The sequence below is a fragment of the Nesoenas mayeri genome (assembly GCF_963082525.1).
Source record: "Nesoenas mayeri genome assembly, chromosome: 2".
In the NCBI taxonomy this organism is placed as follows: Eukaryota; Metazoa; Chordata; class Aves; order Columbiformes; family Columbidae; genus Nesoenas; species Nesoenas mayeri.
Genome location: NC_137543.1, coordinates 131574903 through 131597308, shown reverse-complemented (window position 1 = coordinate 131597308; position 22406 = coordinate 131574903). Strand labels below are relative to the sequence as shown.

Sequence of the window (22406 nt, the reverse complement as noted above, 5' to 3'; positions counted from 1 at the left end):
GTAGTTCTGAGGTGGATTTTTGAGCCACTTTTTATTTTATTCTTGCATTTCTTTGATAAGTCCCTTTTATACTGCATACTGATTCAATGAGGAAGGGAATCTTGCAGAAACTTTTCTTCTGTCCCTATGGTGTCCAGTATGGATTTCTTCAACCCATATGAAACTGCAGCCCATTTAGACACTAATCCTGCCATTGACAGATTTCTAGAAAGGGCAGATGCTGAGGACAGATTTATTCCATGTTTCCCAGTGCTGAGGCAGAGGAATATCAAGCCGAAGAGGCAATGGCACCTATAAAGAGCCCAAACAAGCTGGAATATAGTAGGTGAGACAGTCTAAAGACTGGTAGCACCTGGGAAAGGGACCACTTTCCTTGAACAGGTATGCCTTAACATCTAATTATTTTCCTATGACAGTATCTATATTCTTTATGAATTTCAACAGTCTCATTAGCAATTACTAATATATATAATACATATTAGTATATCAGAGGCTTGGAGAAGATTCAAATGCCCTTTTACACGGCGGATAAGTGAAGAGAGGCCTTATAAGATGAATGAATTTTTGACTCACAAGTGTAGCCACCCAACTAAATAAGTTTAAAAGAGAGCCTTAAATCACAGTGATGATGTTTTCCTATGTTGTAATTAGATGAGAAACTTCCTTATAGACTTAGAAAATCCTAAGACAATTGAATCAAATATTATTTTATACCACATAGATTCACAAAACAATTTAATATATTTTCTAGAGGTTTCTGTCGCATGGCTTGATTAATAATAAGATTCTCTTCACACTTGTCTGGGAACATGGGTATGAGTTGACAAACAAATCTCAAACTCATATTGAAGTGCTGGGCTTTGGAGCATAGCCATAGGCTCACTATGTAACGTACATGTGTTTTAATGTGAATATTTTGTATTAATATTGTGCTCTGTATGTTCTGTTACAGATTACATGTTCCGTTTGTCATGGCTATATGAGCCAGTAAGTTCTACAACAGAGTTTGGGGTCAGTTAAAGCTGCTGCCTTAACATACACACTGCTTTAACAGACCCCAAATGCTACTGTAGGTGTGCAGAATCACCTCTGTTCAGCCTTCATTTTTCTCCTTTCTGAGCTTGCTTCACCACTGTAGGAACCTTTCAATGTGTTGTACAAAACCGCAAGCATGACAGTTCAGCTTTGCAAGATTTTTTAACAAGAAAAAGCCTCAAAAGATCTCTCTAAAATCTCTGGTTTAGATTTCATTTTATTTGTCATCTTTTATGAACAAATTACGAAATATACTTCATTCACAAACTGGAAATATTTACAATTTCTTTACAACAAGGCATTGTTGAGGTTTTGATTTATGGCATTCTTAGAGCATTCTGTCTTTCAAAACAAAGACATTGGTGGTGTTTTCAGCACACTCTTCATTTACGCTCTGAATGTGAAATGAAAGCCTTTTGGAGAATCGTTTGCACTCTTTTTTTGTATGATCTACTGGGAAAACTGAGGCTGGATGCATTCGCATTGTGAGGAGAGGGACTGTGCAGATGCATTGCTGGTACCATGCCATATGATCTGAAGCCATCATATTACACCAGATGTTGCTAAGTGGGGAGGAGAAAAAGCTTCCCCTGAACCATCTTTCCTCTGCCCTCTTCTCTTTAAGAATCCTGTGACCAGGCTAAATGTGGTCCAGTTTAATTATTTTTTTTTTTCTAGTTTTTGCATCTTCATGAGAAGAAGAGTCTTGAGAAGTCTATTCCAAATACTGTCACAATTCTGAAGAGTTATTCAGACAAAAAACCCAAAATATAGTAGCCAGGACGTGAATAGATATTGTATATCTGCAAAATGTTTAGGAGACAAATTTTGAACATGTCTCTAAAAGGGAAATGCAACTGTGCTGTTCTGCAGTTGTGATCTCTGAGCCATAAAAGCTTAGATAGTTCAGTTTTCTCAGTTTCTTGGAGTCTGTTTTTTCCTGAAGAAAATTCTATAACTGCTTCTTTCCATGGGATTTTTAAAAATCTCTTAATATACACTTCCATTATAAATCAGATGTGGGCCACCATTGCTTAAGTTGTCTGTAATTTCCTAGAAGAAGAATAGAAAGAAATTATTAAAATTACAATTAGTTTTATGATTTTTAAAATTCAGTTAGCTGAGGTTGTAATAAAAAATTAACAAACTCTGAATTTCAAACAGTCAGAAAAACTGTACATTTTTTATTTGGCATTATAAATCTCACTGTAAAAGAAAAAATCACATTTCTTCCTACATGAATTAAGTACATTAGAAAGCTGATAAACTCATTGATACTGATTGAGTTGGATACTACTCTCAGACCACATATACAGCACTGATGGCATCCGTGCAAATTTTGTGACACTGTCCTTTGAAAGTGCTTCAACTCAAGCTTGTGTGGTAATCTACAAAGGAACAAGATGGTAATCAAGTCTTGTTTCTATTTAAACCTTTTTGTATGGTGACATGCTACAAACAGATGCCATTCGATGCTAGCTGGGATAGACATTTGGGAAACAGGTCTAAATCCAAACAGCATCTAAAGGTTTTGACTGCTGGCCTTGGTATGGGACCGATTTTGGTTTTCCCTTAATAAGCCATATTACAGTTTTTAGCAGTGCAGCAATTGCTACCCCAGTGGCAGATGAGTCATCCTGGAGTAAGCTGACCTGATCATGAGTCAGAATCTTAAAGCACCTAAATTAAGATTTGTTTTGAGTTAGATTTTCCAACTCTCAAATTGCAATCCAAACAATACCTATTTAGCAGCTGTCTAAGTGTGAAGATGGCTACATTAATTAAACAATTCTCTGACCTTCAAGGCTTCAAAGCCACATAGAATTTATGTTCAGAACTGCATTATTCTGAAAAGTCCTAGGCCTATTTCATACTAAATTGAATCCAGATGCAGAAATTAAGTGATCTGGCGCTTATGTCCAAGAACAGATCCTAGACAACATCCAGCTATGGGCACACATAAAAATGCAGTTTGGGCTATTATTATTAAATCCAGGCAGATGAAGTGGAGGTGCTACTGTTGGCCTAGTTCTGAAATATTTACATGAGAACCAGAAGCCGTTGTCTCCATAGAAAGATTAAATTAACCTCTTCTACCTCTTAGGTGCATTTGGAGAAAATGTAGTAGAAAAGGGGTTTGTTTGTCCCCCTTCTTGTGGAAGTTTCTATGAAGGAAGTACAGCAAGAGTCATTGGGCTAAGCAGAGAGAGATGGAGACAGAAAGAAACAGCCTAACTCTATAGCGTAGTAGCTGCGACTGTTGGTAAAGAGAAGAAAATTCTGGGACCTGGTCTTTATTCCTAATCTGACTCGTTCTTCTTTTAATCTGCAATATTTGGTTTATAAACAGTTAGGAAGGGAGAGACTAGAACTCGTAGTTTGACATAAAGTGGAAACACTAGTGCCTCCTCTCAGGTGTTACCAGCTACTTCTCAAAATAGATCACAAGACTTAATTATTCCATGCACACTTTTTGCGAGAAAGAGTGCCTTATTCCTCTATACAAAGTAAATTTAGGGCCATCAAACCAAGTAGCCCTGCCAATTAATACTCCTGGATCAAGCATAAGCTTCAGAGAAAATAAAGTGTGTAAACTTACTGAATTTTGAGCATTTTCTACCACCCAGCTCTCCATTTGTAGGTGATGGTGTTGGATGTTTTTGTATGGTGCCGTATTCTCCTTATATACTGAAGAGGAACATGTGTGCCTGCAGTGTCACTGTCTGGATCCCAGTTTGAAGGCTGCCTACTCTGTAACAAGGCACTACACTTGAACCTCATTTTAGGTGCCTAAACCCTTTGTTGGATCTATGCTGAAGATATCAGTCAGCTGGGAAAGGGACCGAGGATCCCAAAGCCATTTAATATTAACTATCAGTTGGCCACATATTGATAGTGATGACCTGTCAGAAGGCTGCTCATGACTCAGTGTAAATTTCCTTTTGTCAGCTTTGTCACTTGAATCCTCTGCAGACATCAGCTATTAGAATATCATCATAATTTCAGAAAATATTGAAAACCATTTTTCCCCAATATTTCCATTTTCAAAAATAGAAGTATTAATAAATTAAAAAATATTGCTGAATTCAAGAAATGAAAGAGCACATAGATTAGAAGTAGAGTGAGTCAATCGTGGCAACATCCAAATAGGAGCATTTGGATGTCTATAACTAGGGTGAATATTTTAAATACTCGACTTACTTCCATATTGCAGCATTCACCACGTAGAATTATGTCACTACCTAGAAGCACCATTCCCGACTCAGAGTGACACCACAGCATCAGCCAACTTTGAATAGCTGAAGCTATGACTTCCTCTTAGAGGTGGCCCTTCCTGAAGTGACATAACAACATGGTAGCTCCCTAGCGTTCAGCGTACCTTGGAGGTAACTCTGGTGTCGGGGGAACCACCGGGCAGCTGGGCAGGTCGGTTATTTCAATACCCCTCAATCTCTAATATAAATATAACAATTATACAATAAATATAGCACAAACAAATGCGCATGCAGTACATGTCTATATTACTGTATATCAGATATATACAAGATAGGCTTATATATCAAACACTTTAAAGCTGTTTTCTAAATTGGGCCTAATTTAAGGTAAGTTTTTAAGTAGCCTTCATTATTTTTTAGGGGCATGCCTTGAGCTAATGTACTTAAACCTGCCAGCAGCAGGCAGTCCACACGCTATAGGTCTAAGAAGTCCCAGATCAGACCATCTATGCATGCATACTTGATTCTAGAACACACATGCAGGGAGTCCCCCATCGGTGGGGCGCATCCCACGTTCACTGAGCATGTGCAAGAGGGTTGCTGTGCACATGCATCATGGCCCTGCACCCAAGATAAGAGGGCACCCGGCAGTCCCCACTGCTAAGTGTCTAAAAACTCAGTAGGTCAACAGGTCAGGAAAGGATGGAATGAACTACTGCTATATGTGATTGTCTTCAGCCCAAATTGATAGGGCTGGCAGGTGTTTGTATTTTGAAAGGTATTTCTTCCCAGGACATTTATTTTTTCTTTCCCTCTCTTTTTCTCTCAACTGGGCTCCATCTTTGTCCTTGTTGAGGCAAGAGCCTTTTTGAAAGACAAGATCTAGCCTACCATCTTCAAGACCATGGTCACATTTGCCTACATGGCTCATCAGAATTCTACTTCATTTTAAAGTGAGAGGGAGAAATGTATCTCTTCTTTTGATTTTACCACCTTGCTTTCCTGCTCCTATTGTAACCTGTAATTTTTAACTTTTTAAAACGTGTTTCAAACATCTTCTAAGGTGAATTCATTCTATATTTCCATTTGGAGTCTCCTTTCAGTTAAGAAACCAAAGAATAGTGACAAGTAATTTTTACTTAATGGACAATTAACTGCTATATAATGTTTTGTCAGGGAATCTGAAAATATTCTACAGTCTCAGTGAATTAATCTTTGGTCTGCTGTTCAGAGGTCTCAGTAGATATGATACAGACTGTTGAACCAACTGTAACTCAAACTTGCACATGAAGGTTTAGATGGGCAGTCCACTTGGCCTTTGTTCCCTTCTATACCCATTTCTCAAATGAAAGGCTTTGGATACAAAGTCCAAATGTAAAGCACAGCATGTCAATGAATATTGAACTCCTCAAATATTAATCAGATCTGTAAATCCAAAGAATTGATTTCAAAATTCTTTTCAATTAATTCTTTTGATCCTCTGTGCTCAACTTTGGGAGCTTAAATTTAAAAGTACCTAAACATAGACTTAGACACCTTAGTAAGCTTCCTTTTCACACAGAAAGTTCAGTGCTACAAATCTGACCAGTTTCATTTAGATATCTAAATATACCCTTAGGTGCTTAGGTTTAGTCATCTAGGTTTGTGAAATGTGGCTTTTGTGTTCAAATAACCTACTTTATAAGCTGAGTACTTGGAAAAGGAAGAAATTGATTAAATCCTGGAAGCATGCAATGATGTGGTTACAGAAAGCATTCTGTGCTTTTTCACAGTACAATACATGATAATCCATATTAATAAGGCTTCCAGTTATTTATGAAGTGCTATCTTTAGCAGCTAAACCCTTGAATAGCTATACAATGGAATTATGTTGAAAATGGATGTACTTTATTGAAATGGATGTACTGCAAATATACAGTACCTAAAAATAGCTCCATATAATGCAACATAATAAAGCTCACACAGAATGGCAGCATTTCATTTCCCAGAAGCTGTTTCTTATATAAAACTAAAAAGTGGATACATCTCTTGCCAATTGTAAACATTAACACATACAGTAGCATTTTAGGAGAAGCAGAACAAATAAGGGAGGACACACAACTCACTTTTTCTGCCATTTCATGGGAGTGATGCAATGAATGTTCTCTTTCTGAGAACATTCGCCTTTGTTCATAGCTGGCTAGCCGACAAGTAAGCCATGAAGAAAGGGTGCAACCACCAATTCCAATGCATGCAAGAGACATGGAGGCAAGATGCAAAGAATAGAGAGCAGTCGACTTCTTTGTCAGAGCACGAAGAAATTGAAAATTTAAGATTCCTCCGATTAGTCCACAGATGCAACAGGCAGAAAAAAGTATCATCTGTCAGGAAAGACAAGAGAGGTTATGTCACGGTAAACATTTTTCAGAGTCAGATTCATTCATATACAAAATGAGACTAACCATAATTCAGTGCTTTGATAGCATCATGGACTGCAAAACACTGCACAGACGCTCATTTTTAACTCCCTCAGCTCCCACAGAGCTCCAAGGGAATACAATACCTTCTGGTGTACATGAGTTAAAATTAATGTTGCTTGTAAAATAAAGTTGCATAGAATGACTTGGCCATGTTGAAAGTTAGTTAATGGAAGGTCTACTAGGACACAAATCTTCTGATTTCCAGCATTTCATTCAAAATAGTAACATGACAGAATGTGTCATAATTTTCTATTGTGCAGTTTCTTGCCACTCCTCAGGAATGAACACCTCAGATATTCGTTCTTGCTTTGTGTGCCCTCTAACTCTGCCTCCAGTTCAATTCTAGTTTGTTCAGTCAGACAGCAGTTTGGAGGCTTTCTACAACTTTTGTGGGGACTTCAAAAGTGTTTGACGTGAACGTGCTGGACAAAGAAGCAAAATAAACAACAAAGAAATTTGTGATGCAGCTCTACAGAAGGTCAGTGTGGTGTCTAAGTGTTTGGTTTTAGCTTGGTTAAAATGTTTCTGGGAACTCCAGAAGAATGTGAAACAGGCTGCAAATAATGAGACATATTTAAAGACCTCCTATCACTTTAGCCACAAAGGTGCCACCCGGATTCAGGATGTCCTTGAGCCACAAATGACTCTATGACAAAAGACCTTATTATGGAGACATTGCTAAATTATTGTCTTATTCACTTCCCTTGGTACTGCTGGCCTGTCAGATGTTGATCTAGGTGGCCTTCTATGTTATTCAACATGGCTTTGTGTATTTACTTTTCTTCTCTGGTAGGAACAATTTGTGGAGCCTTACAGACCACACATCTGGGATGAGAATTTCATCAGGAATGTCACATTCAGGCTGTATGCTGCACTGCACTGGGAAGTGCATGAGATCACCAAAACAGACAGCTTTTAGAAACTGGTTATGGTCTACATGCTTTAAGAAATGAGACTGTCATTGAAACAGAATTTAGTATAACTCATTGATATTCAAAAATACTCTGAGAGAGATCTTCCCTTCACACTTGTGCTGGTTTTACGACTTCCATCTGTATATGGCAGAATAATCAAGCTGACAGAAAACGAAGCCAGACATCGTCACCTACAATAAGATCATGTCTTTAACATAAAATTCTGCTGCGACTTGTGTAGTAATAACACCATTTTGCTGCAGTCAGAAAAATTACTGTATTTCTGATTCTTAGAAGAGAGAGAAATATCCACCATCACTTTAAGACTCGCTTATTCATTATTCTGATTGGAAAAATAACTTATTGAAATCTAGAACCAAACTTGGTCTGCAGCCTCATTGAGTGGTAGCCCAGTCATGCCACACTTCACAGAAATGGGTTTTTGAAGGAAAGATGTACGATCCAGTGAAGTTACTAGGGAACTTTTTATTGGCTTAACGTACAATTGTGTCAACAGGTTTTCCATCTATATTTACCCAGACAGGGGTAAATGGGGTCCTGTGTCTTAAATAAGCATAATGCAAATAGGTGATTTCAAACCTGCCTTGTTTTGCTTGATTTACCCAGAGTTCTGATTGTTTTTTTCACACTGCTGACTTTCAATTTTAACTGACCTTTTATCGGAAATACTTGGACACAGAAAGCCCCCAGTGAGGGGTTCAGATTAGAAAAGTATGCCTTTCAAATATGTTATATATGCAGTGGAAAAACTTACGACAAGTCCAGATTTTTTTTTGGCGCACAATATTCCACATATGCCACAAAGCAGAAACTGGAAAGAAAAAAAAAATACCAATTATTTCAGCATTTAAGGTCTGAAGTTTAAATTCTGCTGTGTTGCTGTAGTGGTGACCACAACAGTAGGTTAGGCAATGGTTACAGTAGTCAGCATTTTTATCACAAACCTTATGTTTCAGGAAGTTATAACTCAAGCATAAATACACTTATCTGAGAAGAAGAAACTAGAATGAGAAGCCAGACTGAGGGTGATTACTCATAAAAAAAATAGATACTACTTTTAAGCATCTTGGGTAAAAACAAAACACAACAACAACAACACCCAAACAAAACAGAACAGAACAAAACAAAACCACAAAAAAACCACCCAAAACAAAAATAAACAAACAATTGAAAAAGAAAAAAATTGTTGCATGCAAAAGATGTCTTTTTACTCTTTTTTTTTTTTTTTTTCTCAGAAAAGTTTAACAAGGTAGTAGTGATCCAAATCATCTACTTTGAAGCACAGCTGAGGTACTTAATGCCTTGATCCTACAGTGTGAACCACCGAGGGATCACACATGGATTGTGCTCAGGCCAATGGAACTCTGGGCAAGAATTCAATTCAGTCACCCCTGTGAGTGCAGGTGTAAATGCGAGTACATTCTGTTAGTGTGGCTGCACTGAACATGCAGGAAAGTCTGCTTCAGATTCTGGATAGCCCACTTTGCAAGAGATAGCATGAAAGAATCTATACGTTTTTTATGTAGTTCTCTTTCACAAACTGGTCTGCTAATTGTCACACCAAGCATTAGGCAAAAACCAATTAACAAAAACTGAAACACCCCCTACCAGCTGATATGAATAGATGTTAGTGATTTTTAGTGGCCTGTGTCAAAGGCTGATGACATTCTCTGACATCTTTTTCCTCTTCCAAAAAGGTTTAACAAGAGAAACAGCAAACAGTCCATGAGGGAGCAGTCATAGTAGGAACTACAGGAGTTGTATGAAAGCAATAAGGTGTTTGTAATACTGTCAAAAGATTTCTTTGATACATCTTAAACTCCTTTATTAAGAAATCTATGCTACTTATTTTCAGTAAAGCTAACCCTACACCCCTATTGGGAAGTAATTTGATAGTTTAAAAATGGGATTTTTCCACAGCCTTTTTCATTGAGATGGTATTGCTATCAAAGGCTCTGCTTGACCTTGATTTAGGATTAAGTGACAGAGCTGACCTGACTGTTACATAGAAGTGAAAAAATTTAAGCGGTTTCTATACAGCATTCATGGTCCATGTAAAATGGACTTTTACCCTCCAAATGGAGATTTACCCTCCAAAATTCTGAAACTTCAGTATCTCAGTTGAGGAAGCATTTTATCTCCCTCCAACTAAAGTAGTTCATACATATAGCTAATAGTAAGCCTTGAGATGTATTTTTACTCTGAGTTAGGCCCATTGAATCAGATCCCAATATTTAATATGGTTAACTTTTTTGCTCTATTATTTACCTCTATACTAAGTTTGGGATGTGGCCTTCATACAATCTGATTGCTGAATGGCTTAGGATGTACCATACAATTGGTAGTTGTTACTAGAGCTCACTCATTGGAATAACAATCAAAAAAACAATGGGTAGGGCTCCCTCTAATCCTTTACCTCAGGCAGGGGAGATTTCAGCTCAGAACCATTACACCTGTCTTGTGAGCTTTCACTCCACCTCTCTGTGATGTTTTGGAGTTGCACTCCCAATCCTATCATTGCAGATTGCCTTCAGCTGAAGGCATGCTTTAGATTTTCACATGTAATGTTTTGTATTTCTCAACATCAATGCAGAAATCTCAAAAAATATTTTTATTCAAGAAATCACTGTAATTAACTTCAATTCAGTCAGACTTGATAATACAGATTAATAATATCATTTCTCTCTGTAGTCATTGAATAGAATTAAAAGGAAAATTTTGTGTAAGGAAACATTTATGATTTCTGGAAAGCTTACAGAAACAATCTGGAAGCCACTATCAAAGACAGATTCAACTTGTAATAAGGGTATGTTAACTAGTTTAAAAAGCATGCGTTTTGATAATTTACTTTCTAAGATGAAAGAATAGGTCATCCGTCTTTTCAAGAATGCTCTAATTCTGCTTCTGTTAGAGTCAATTTATTTTTTACCATTGATTTCTATTGGAGAATACTTTCTATTTCCATTATACAGTCTTTGCTAGCCAGAAGGGAATGTAATGAACATTGAATATGGCCAAAGGAGCAACAAGCAAATTACAGATCCAGCATTAGAACCCACCAGTTGTGGCAGTTCTGCTATTTTTCACTGTTTTTGAGGTACAGGACGCACACCCTTCCAAACCACTTCTATGTAGTGCCATATACATAAATGTTACCTAAGGTATTTCCCAGTTGAAATCCAAAGAATACTGAATGAGCTAATCTGCAAGCCCTAAGGTACTGGTTATTCTCAAAACCAAGGGGTGACTACTGTATTCCATAGCATTTAAATTATCTGAAGGACTACCTGAACTAACGATTTGGATGCAGGAGTTGAATGTACGTTAAATAAATTTGCTGATGATCCTAAATTAGAAGGAGCTGTGGACTCCCTCAATGGTAGGGAGGCCTTACAGAGAGATCTGGATAGACTAGAGAGCTGAGAAATCACTGGCCTTATGAAATTTAACAAGAGCAAGTGCTGGATTCTGCACCTGGTACAGGTGATCCTGGTTATACATGCAAACTGGATGACAAGAGGTTGGGACCAGTCCTGTAGAAAGAGATATGGGAGTCTGGGTTGATGGCAAATTGAATATGAGTCAGCAGTGTGCCGTGGCAGCCAAAGGGGTCAACTGTGTCCTGGGTCTATCAAGCACAGCACAGCCGGTCAAGAGAGGTGATTGTCCTGCCAGACTGCACCGGTGTGTCCCAGCCTCGAGTACTCTGTGAAGTTTTGGGTGCCTCAGTATAAGAAGGACATCAGACTATTAGGGTGTGTCTACAGGAGGGCAATCAAGATGGTGAAAGACTTATGAGGAGTGGCTGAGGTCACTGGGTTTGTTCAGCCTGGAGAGGGCTGAGGGATGACCTCATCACAGTCTACAACTTCCTCAAGGGGACAGCGGAGAGGGAGCTGCTGACCTCCTCTCTGGTGACCAGTGATAGGACACAAGGAAATCGAGTGAAGCTGTATCAGGGGAGGTTCAGACTGGACCTTAGGAACAGACTCCCCAGGGAAGTGGTCATGGCACCAAGCCTGTCAGAGTTCAAGGAACATCTGGACAATGCTCTTAGTCATATAGTTTAGTTTCAGGTAGTCTTGCAAAATAGCAGGGAGTTTGACTCAATGATCCTTATGAATCTCCTCCAACTTGAGATATTTTATGATTCTGTGATACTATTGTATTGTGTCAGGGTCTGTATGTATGCTCTGTATGTATTTTCTCTCTTTGTGCATCTACAATATTTATACATATACACAAGGAATAAGGTGTCCCGTAGTTAAAGAACTCGAGAGAACAAACTGAAAAATTCTATTCTATTCTATTCTATTCTATTCTATTCTATTCTATTCTATTCTATTCTATTCTATTCTATTCCATTCCATTCCATTCCATTCCATTCCATTCCATTCCATGGAGTTGGGTATTCCTGGTTCATCCACTTTCTTCTGTGTGAGCTCGAGAAGGTCATGTCAAAGTTTTATGATCCGTATAACCACGAGTCAGGCAAGCTGTGAAACTGAATGCACTAGTGTGCCTGAACATGTTAAAAACCTTAGAAGAAAAGCACTTGGGCAGTAGCAAAGGCTTAATACAATTTGGGGTTTTTTTAGATGACAGAGTGTTACATTCACAGAGAAAAGGCTTGCCCAAAAAGCAGTATGGTTATTTGTTTATGACGGCAGGCATTTTGCTATTAAAACCAATGGATAAATTTGAGCCACAGTGTTGGGCAATTAAACCTCATGCACAGCTTTGAAAATGATGAGCCAAGTTTACTGCTTTCTTAGGCTGCAGAGGATTCTGATTCACTGGAAACAGTGGAATCCTGCTTTACAAAGGGAATATTAGCAACACCCTGTGTTCAGGAACACTACTCATGCAGAGTTGCCTTAGCCAGGCTTCTTAATGCGTAGACCTCTAGAAAGGTTAAGAAATCAGTGGGACATTTTGGGACTGACTCTGATAATTGCTTTTTGATAGAATATCTAGGGACTTTGAAATTTTTTTGTTGTTGTTGATACTATAGTAATTCCCTGTAAAATATTTGATGTCTCAGTGTTGTGATCAGCGATAGTGAAAAGGAGATGGGAGAAACTACACTAGCTCTTTGTACCAGAGAAGAACGTGGGTACAAATCAGACTCTAAAGGAATTTCCTATGTTTGTTCCTGTTCATCATTTAATTTTGAACTCTTCTGTTTTGTAATACCGTCAACTGGAATACAGCCACCATACAGCCACCTGCTGTCTTGCCACTCTCTGTTCTTGGCTATCCTGAAGGACTTAATCTTTATGCCAATGTCATACTGTTTAACCTTGACTTGTAACTGTTGAGCTACTCTGGACTACAGTTTACCCATGACTGACTAATACTGTCATGGTGAGGACTTTCTCCTTTCTACATTAAAATTGATTATCCTCAGTCAGTTTTTACTAACTTCTCAGACACTTTAAATGTATTTACATTTTCTAATTATGTCAAACCTGAAGTAAGTTAAGGCAAACAACTTACACTGAAAAGAAGTAAATCAGGAGTGGAAAAGAAATATAACACAGAAGATAAGCTCCTTCTAAAGAATGATCAATTGTTGAAGTGTTCACAACTCATGCCAAGAACAAAGTTATAACATTTAATGAAGGATAAGCTAAATTAATAAAAATGCCCTGAGAGCCAGAGAGGGACTGGAAGCAGATGTTTTACTGTTGTACTTTAATTTTAATTACTTTTCATCAGAAAAATCAAAATCTCACTTAAAAACCTATCTAGACCACTATTTGCAACCAGTTCACATTATTTCTGGACATACTTTTGGTTGCAGACTTATTCATGTCTCTTATGATACATGATATTTTGTATCAAGACTAGCAGAGGAGGCAGGGTTATATAACAATAGATATGGGCAGAACAACCCTGGAGTGATGGGTAAAAAATCCAAAGACACTACAAAGCACAAAATGTACTTAAAGGTTCAGTGGGCTCTGGGTAGCTCCGTTTCCATTTCAGTGGAGACTTCTTGGGGACTCAGCAGAGTCAGAGTCCCTCTGATAGCACTAATGTGATTGCAAGGTGATGTGGGAGTGTCTAATTGTTGAGTTTTTGCCATTAACACTGCAGCTGTGGCTGTTTATATTCAGTATGCATATTTGAAAATCATAGAATCATAGAATTTTTTAGGTTGGAATGGACCTTTAAGATCATTGAGTCCAACTGTTAACCAAGCACTACCAAGTCCACCACTAAACCATGTCCCTAAGCATCACATCTACATGTCTTTTAAACACCTCCAGTGTGGTGACTCACCACTTCCCTGGACAGCCTGTTCCAATGCTTGCCAGCATTTTTGGTGAAGAAATTTTTCCTAATATCTAATCTAAACTTCCCATTGTGCAACTTCAGTTCATTTTCTCTTGTTCTGTTGCTTGTTACCTACACTCACCTTGCTACAACCTCCTTTCAGGTAGTTGTAGAGAGCAATAAGGTTTCCCTTCAGCCTTCTTTTCTGGAGGCTAAACAAACCTCAGGTCCCTGAGCTGCTCCTTGTAGGACTTGTGCTCCAGACCCTTCACCAGCTTTGCTGTTCTTCTTTGAACTCACTTCAACACTTCAATGTCTTTCTTGTAGTGAGGGGCCCTAAACTGAATACAGTATTTGAGGTGTGGCCTCATCAGGGCCGAGTACAGGGGGATGATCATTTCCCTAGTCCTGCTGGCCACAATACAGGGTATTTCAAAAGATGGACCCAATTTCAAAGATATAGTGATTTCAAATTAGGTCCATCTTTTTGAAACACCCTGTTTCTGATACATGCCAGGATGCTCTTGGTCTTCTTGACCACCTGGGCACACTGTTGGCTCATATTCAGCTGCCTGCTGACCAACACCCTCAGGTCCTTATCCACCAAGCAGCTTTCCAGCCACTCTTCCCCAAGCCTGTAGCATTGCATGGGTTTGTTGTGACCCAAGTGCGGGACCTGGCACTTGGCCTTGTTGAACCTTGACTCACCAATCCAGCCTATCCATATCCCTCTGTAGGGCCTTCCTACCCTCAAGGAGATCAACACTTCCACCCAACTTGATATTGTCTGCAAACTTACTGAGGGCGCACCTGATCCCCTTATCCATTGATAAAGATATTACATGGAACTGGCCCCAGTACCAAGCCCTGGGGAACACCACTTGTGACCACCCACCAGCTGGATTTAACTCCATTCTCCACAACTCTTTGGCCAACCAGCCAGATTTTGGGCAGTGAAGTGTACACCCATCTAAGCCATGAGCTGCCCATTTCTCCAGGACAATGCTGTGGGAAACAATGTCAAAAGCTTTACTAAAGTCTAGGTAGACAACATCTGCAGCCTTTCCCTCATCCACTAAGTGGGTCACATTGTCATAGAAGGAGATCAGGTTGGTCAAGCAGGACCTGCCTTTCAAAAACCCATACTGACTGGGCCTGATCTCCTGGTTGTCCTGTATGTGCCATGTGATGGCACTCAAGATGATCTGCTCAATAACCTGCCCTGGCACTGAGGTCAGACTGACAGGCCTATAGTTCCTAGGATCCCCCTCCTGGTCCTTCTTGTAGATGGGCATCACATTTGCTAACCTCCAGCCAACTGGGATCTCTGCTGTTAGCCAGGACTGATGAGAATTGTTAGAAATAGTCTCTTTTGGCCGTTGGTCAGTTGAACTTTGGAATAAAGAACCAAAGACCTCCCAGAAAAGGACAATCAATGTTTATTTTGAGTCTGCTTTAATTTACTTGATATTAAATGTGGGCTTGAAACAAAACCTCAGATCTAAACACCTAGAAATTTCAGTAGGGACACAGAAATCTCAAATTAGATTCAAGTTCCGTGGTTTGGATCCATCCCTATTTAATATTTTCTGGAACAAAAGCCTTGGGGTCTTTCACTTTCTCCTGGAAAAAGGGGCCTTTCTTAGTGACAGTCTGAAAAAAAATATTCCGTTTTAGTTAGCTCTGCAGAGAGCCAAAGATTTGTTGTTTTCCATCATGCAGAGATAAAGGAATTATTTTTATTTTATATATTGAAGTTAAGAAACCTTTCTTTCAAGGAGGCAGAAGTGATGGTGACTGTAATTCCTGTGAGGAAATGAAAACTGCCTAAGGAAAATCTTCTGGAGAGAGGCTGAAGAAAATAGTGGAGAAAACCTGTTGAATATGACCACTGCTTCATCCCTACTTGTTGTTCATGACAAAGAAGTGGCCCAAAGTACATACACCTTGTGGAAAGCCCTCCAGCATTCTGGGTCATCCGTATTTATCTGATGAAATAGAGAAAGGAACATTTGAATATAACACAGTGAAAATGCAAGCATATAATACCTATTCAAATAATCTCCTGCTTAGAAGGATAAACTATCAAGACAGAATCAACAGCTTCACTTCTATCTACTCTTGTCAGGTGGAAAACCAGAAAATCTCTGTTTTAGTCTAGCACTATATAAACATGTGACTGCCATGAGAAGACCCAGGAATTTGAAATGAGTAATGTATAGAAAGGACCATTCTATTTAACGATCTTATTGCTTTGACTCCATTCAAATGAGAAGAAACTGAAATCCCTAATGGATGAACTAGGCAGAGAAGGTATCTCTTCTTCAAAGAGGTATTTCAGAACAAGCATTCCGTTTTCTTAGTGTAGGCATAAAGGGCACAGAATCTGCTCATGAAAACAAAAGCATCCAACTAGAGAAAAATGACAACAGGCAAAAAGAAGCTTAGGTAGTAGGTTTCCCTGTTACCTCCATAGAGAAACACAATAATATTTGCAAAAGTGTGATGGAAACTTCTAATGTCCCATGCAGTGGGTTGTGGGGACAGGAATGTCCAGCTGGCTACAGGTCATCCAGACCCAGCACCAGAAGTAACAGCATTGCCACAACCCAACCTCATGTCCCACAAAATCTGTCATGCTGAGAGGGGACTCTGCTATTACTATTTGGAGTGAGATAGTGATAAAACGCGTCTAATCTGAGCTAATAGGTTGACCTGGTAGTGTGCTGTTTGGTCATATCAGCTCAATTGGTGCTACAATTCCCACTGTTACAAGCCATATTCAAGCAGTTTGAATTCTATCCCAGTCGCTCTGATTAGTGTTTCCATTCATCTGGTTCTAGGCCACAGAGATGCTTTAAAAATTGAAAATGGTTTTTAGAAACTCTCAAGGAAATTTAAAAGTGGGTCTCTTAACTTGAAAATCTACCTGCCATCAGTGATTCAAAAAACCTTTGGTCTCCTGGAAAATTACTCAAATTCTCAGCACAAAATAATAACGTTTATTTAGTTGTTTAGGGCCTATCAAATAGTAAATAATGCTTTTGTTGTTTTTCTATCAAATATTTAATTTAGAGTATGACTACTTTAATCTCTAAAAGTAATAGATTAAAGATCATTCCCTGCAGCTGAACTGAAGTCTTATCTCGGCAAAACATTTAAGCATATGTTTAACTTAGTTTATATTAAAGACATCTTCTTAAATGCAATCCAGGAACTGTGGGTCTCCTTGAATAGACTGTCTTCCAGGTTGGTTTATGCTTCTGGAGTGTCTGAATGATAAAGAGAACCTACTGAAAAATTTCTCAGCTGGAGTGAATTGTCCTGGTTCCATGCAAGGCAAGAAGCTCCCACATTTGGTACCTCCTCCCTCATCTACAGGTACAGAGCTCTCTCCAGCTTCCACTGAGCTCACTGACAGTGCTATGATTTATTTCATCAGGAGCAGGAGCCAGGAAGAAATATGATCAGTTTGATGAAAACGCGATGCACATGCTAAAATAAAGTAGGATCACATCTGCATTTTGTCTGCATGCTAAACAATAATGTGAATTTTTAGTGCTCTTAAAAAAAAAAAAAAAAAAAAAAAAAGTTTGCCTGTTTTTTCCAAATGAAACTTGGCAGCAGCAAAAACTGGATGCAAAAAGTAATGTTTTAAAATTTTAGGCCACCAACATTGATTTAATAGTCTAAAATGATGTTCTTGCTCTGGGAGAGTTTCAAACTGACTGGCCCCTTTTCTTTTCTTTCAAACCTTGAGTAAATCAAAGTCATTGAAATAAAATATTTCAGTTGCCAACTTGGAGGAACTTACTATAGCCAAACTATAAATGTAGATTTTTAATGGGCAGGCAGACTTTCACTGTGCTAAAATCACAAATCATGGAAACAATAACTCTGTCCCTACAGAAAGACGGACAGACCGACCAACATCCAGAAAATGCATCTCTCTCAGATACATTTAGATATTTGTCTTTATAAGGGAAGACACTAATACTCTTGAGGGGCATAGCCATAAGTGGATCATCACGTATCTTTCTTGCATATGAAGATGAATGGCATATTTGACTAAAGAGGTGGCTTTTGTCTCTCATTCTCTATCTCTCTCTGTGAGAGAATCTCATTTATAGCAGTAATTTATTCACCACTGCAGGATAAATAAGAATTAGAGCCATATACATATGTGTATGTGCACAGTCACTAGTCACAGTGATAGTGATGCAACCATTATGTTCTAAATCTATATTTGTGAATACCTTTTGAATCATTATCTTTTGATTTTGTTTGTGCAGAAGCCTTTTCTCTGGGTGCTGACATTCCTGCTATGTTAGGGTTAGTGGTTCAGCATGCTTATCAGTCAGATTACAGTATGTAATGTGACTGAATTGGAGTGGTGGATTTCAGAAATATGCATTTCCATGCATTTTTGATGTTGACATTGACTAGGCTTTCAACTTCTTCATTCTTGTCTGCTCCACTTTCCCTAGCTTGTTTATACTTAATGCAAGACATGCAATGATCAGAGTACTTCAGCCCATACTTAACTTCACTTGTTTATCTAATCTTATGGGTGAGATTCACATTCTTAAAGTTAGTTACATTAGTAATTTGTCTACTGAATGGAGACAGTGAACAATAAGAACAACTCTTATAAAAAGAAAGATAATATGTGTTGAATGCAAAAATGCATAATAGAGAGGCAAGTATAGGAGATAGAATGTGCATGATTTTAAGATACCCAAATTTTAGGAATTCGGGTTAGGATTTCCATGGTGATGCTATCATCATCTGCTTCCTTATGAACCTGGACCTCTGCTGAATTCCACCCACATAGAAAGATAGAACAGGGTCAAAACTTTTCAGTATATTTCCAGGTAAATTACAACAGGACATGACACTGTTCAACTTAACTCCAGTGTTTTGCATGTCAAAGTATTCCTTTTCCCTTTAATGTCCCTTTGTTTTCCTTAATGTTCATTTCTCAAAGGAAAACCTTTATTCAAGAGTGTGAATTGGAAAAAAAGTAACATAGTTTGTGCAAAACATATTCTTTAATACTGGCAACATGAGCTCCAGTGAACAGAAAGGTGGCTTATGCCATTTCTGCAGCAGGACAGTTCTGAGGATTGTACAAACAGACCTTTATCCAGATGTTCTAATTTGGATCTAGCTATCCATGGCCCTAAGAATACCTGGACAATAGCAGATGTCTGGCTCCTTTCTCGTTCTGTCTCTCCTTCTAGTCCTCTAGTCAGAAGAACACAACCTAACAGACAATTTGAACTGCTGGAGTGGTACAAAGAGGGTGCCATAATGGTGACAATTCAGACCAAAGATATTTAGTTAAAGGCAAAGTAAGTAATCCTTTATAACCATGTAATGCCACTCTGCATACAGCTGTGGTTTCTCTTTACCACATGAAGCATAAGCTACTTGCTTCCACTTCACAGTTTCTTTGTGGCCTCTCTGCCTACTCACTCTGCAGTTGCTTGCTCAGTTCCTAGCAGTTGATCCCTGCCTCTGCTGGCTCTCATTGTGGGCATCCTTCATCTACTTGTTACATTTTCAAACAATTCTCTTTGGGTTCTCTTCCATGCCTCTGCACTCATGTATGTGGAGAATTTCCTATAAACATCTGCAAAATCACTTCATTGTCTTCTGTCTTATTTCTCTCTAAAACTCTACCTAAAAGCAGCTTGAAATCAGCTGGTGTGTTAATGCAACCACCTGTTATATCAATCAATTTTGGTTTGTTGCTTCTTTATACTCTATTACATCCTTTCATCCTACATCTGTCTCTTGCTTTGATTATAAGGTCCTTGGAGCCAACATCTATTGTAATAGGATCTTAATCTATGGCTAGTACAAACTCTGGGGTAACAGCAACCATAAAAATGATTGAGGCAGTTGGGCAGAAAATGTGCATTGTCATGAAATGGTATCAGCTGTGATATCGTGTCACAAAATGAAATCGCTGCATAAAATACTGATCTCACTGACTGGTCAAAAGTCTTTGACTTCAGTGAAACCCAGAATATTGCCCTCTGTAATTAAATCTTCAGAAAGACACATATTTTTGAGTAATCTTTTTTGTTCATCAGCAATGATCAGAAAAATCCCTCTTTGAAGTGATTTTGATAATATCATTGCCTGTTGGCCACTGTCTTAATTGGATCTTCAATCTCATTTCTCACCTGCCTGTTCTGCAGTGCAGAATTATGTGTGTGTTTATATACTGCCAAAAATATTTATGGCTGTTGTCAATAATTAATAATTACCAACAGTAAGAATATCACATGAAGCACTTTATCAGAATGAATCTATAAACTACAAGAGATTACACTGATGAATAACCAGGAGTGTTTTGTATTTATCATCCTATCTCATGCAAAGCAAACAATCCTTTTCAAAATACTGCTATACAATCCAAGCTGGCCAAAACCAGCTTTCAAGTTCGAAAATGCCCATTCATGTTTAGGCTCAATATTCAATATTTCCTACTCTTTGTTTTATAAATATAAATACACATTTGGAGGAGAATGCTTCCTAGAAACAGGTACATCTCAAACTGAAAGAAATAAGAAACATTTTTGGGAAGTGAGAAATGCTCTGTGACATGAACATGCTGCTTTTATTAACCCATTGTTGGAGTTTAATTTTTCTGTTCATTTTACAAGAAGCTCAGGGTGCCCAGATCATGAGAACATATCTTTCCTTTTCTATCCCATTTCCTCTTTCTCTTTTTCCTCCAAAAGCTCAGAACTCAGCTGAGATACCCTTGACATTATTTTAAAACACCTTTTGACAGTCTCGCCATAAAGGACAGGGTTCTTCTTTTTTTAAAAGCAGGACTCACAGTCAATTTAAAGATCATAAGCTATGGCCCATGTTCCACTCAAGGCATTGGGCTTTCCCAGGAGTGAGAATGGGTTCACAGAAAGTTCAATTGTTCATAGCAAAATTTTAAAAAATGAAAAGGAGTGAGAAAGAAGGGGTCTCCCCCCACCCAACACACACATACATCTTTCCCCCCCACCGCGCTTCCCCCTCTCAACCCACGAGTACGCAGACTGTAACCCATGCACATTGGAAATGGACCCGGCGAGGCTCTCGGCGCAGCATGCACACGCGGAAGGGAAGAGAAGGGAGGGGAGGGGGATGCCTTTGCACGGTCTGATCATCACCATAAAGAGTTAAAGAGAGAGTGAAATGGCTAACGTACACACACCCCGCTCCATACCGGAGAAGAGTCTCCCAGCTGAGGTTTATGCTCTGTGAGGACCAGGCTGAAACTGACCGCCCCCACGGCCACGCTGGACACCCCTAACCCTATCTCCAGCACGGAGAGCACCAGGAGGCTCCCGATGATCTGGCTGCTGGTGCACATCCTCCCTCGGTCATCCTTCCTTCCCGATCAGCCGGGGAAACCGCGCATCCTCCTTCTCCTCCGGCGCTCCCGCCTCCTTAAGTCGACCCCAAACTTTTCTTCCTTCGCCGGCAGCCGGGGCGGAGCGGTGCATCCGTGGCCGGCAGGCGCTGCCGAGGGGCGGCGGGGCGGCCCCGGCTCCGGCTCCGCCGGGCCCCGCGCAGCGCCGCGCAGCGCAGCGCCGCGCCGGCAGCGAGCGCAGCCCCGCCGCCGCGGAGCTCTCCAAGGTGCCGGGCCGGCGGCGGGGACGGGGCGCCGGGGCCGGCCGGCTGGGCAGCGCGACGGTTCGTATGCAGCACCACGCTCCTCAGGGGCTGCGCCTCCTCCGGAAAAGTCGACCTTGTCTGATCGCCTCCTGCGCTCTCATTGAAATGACCTCACTGGGATTTTTTTTTTTCTCCTTATTTCTCTCTCCCCCTTCTGTCTCTTCCTGGGTTGGAGGTGGGGGCAAGAGGAGTGTGGCGAGCCCACCCCGGCTATATTTATGTATGAATCTAGACCCAATGCACAAGCGAGGCGCTACGGCAGCCCCGCCCCAGGGCCACAAAGCACGGCACCTTCCTGCGGTCCTCCCTTAGGCACCCCGGCTCGCACACCTCTTCCGTCCCGCACCCCATCGAGCTGGCGGCAGGACGCAGAGAGCCGGGGCAAATGTCAGCTGCAGGCTGCTGCCACGCAACGCTTGCGTAAAAGGTGAGCCTTCTTGACAGAGTGTGCACAGGCCTCCCTCCTAACAGGTGCTGCTGTCAAAATTCAGGAAGAAGCCCTGAATTAGTAAAAGGGCTGGAGTCATGTCTCATCACTGCAAAACCCTCTGGTGTCTTCCAAAACAGTTGCCATAATAGGTAACTGCTGTAGCCATGCTTGTCACTTTCACAATAGCCAGAACTGTGTCAGTCCTAAAGTAAATGAGTAACAAAGCAAAATATCACAAGAGACTCAGAGCTGCTACTTGAGCTATACTGGATTGCTTGGTACCAGTCTTTAGTTCTGCTGCTTGGATACAGGGAATGCTTTGCCACCCTGACTGCAGTTTTACCATTGAGATGTGCTG

At 39.9% G+C, this 22406-nt stretch overlaps 1 protein-coding gene across 1 annotated transcript; it reads right to left on the bottom strand.

The window, feature by feature from the left end:
* Nucleotides 1–2025: 2025 nt before the first annotated feature.
* Nucleotides 2026–21313, bottom strand: TMEM196 (transmembrane protein 196; the record flags this gene model as incomplete). Its single annotated transcript, XM_080340606.1, has 4 exons — nucleotides 2026–2088; nucleotides 6356–6610; nucleotides 8399–8455; nucleotides 21149–21313. The coding sequence occupies 4 exons, from the start codon at nucleotides 21311–21313 to the stop codon at nucleotides 2026–2028; spliced, it is 540 nt and encodes a 179-aa protein (XP_080196732.1).
* Nucleotides 21314–22406: the final 1093 nt, after the last annotated feature.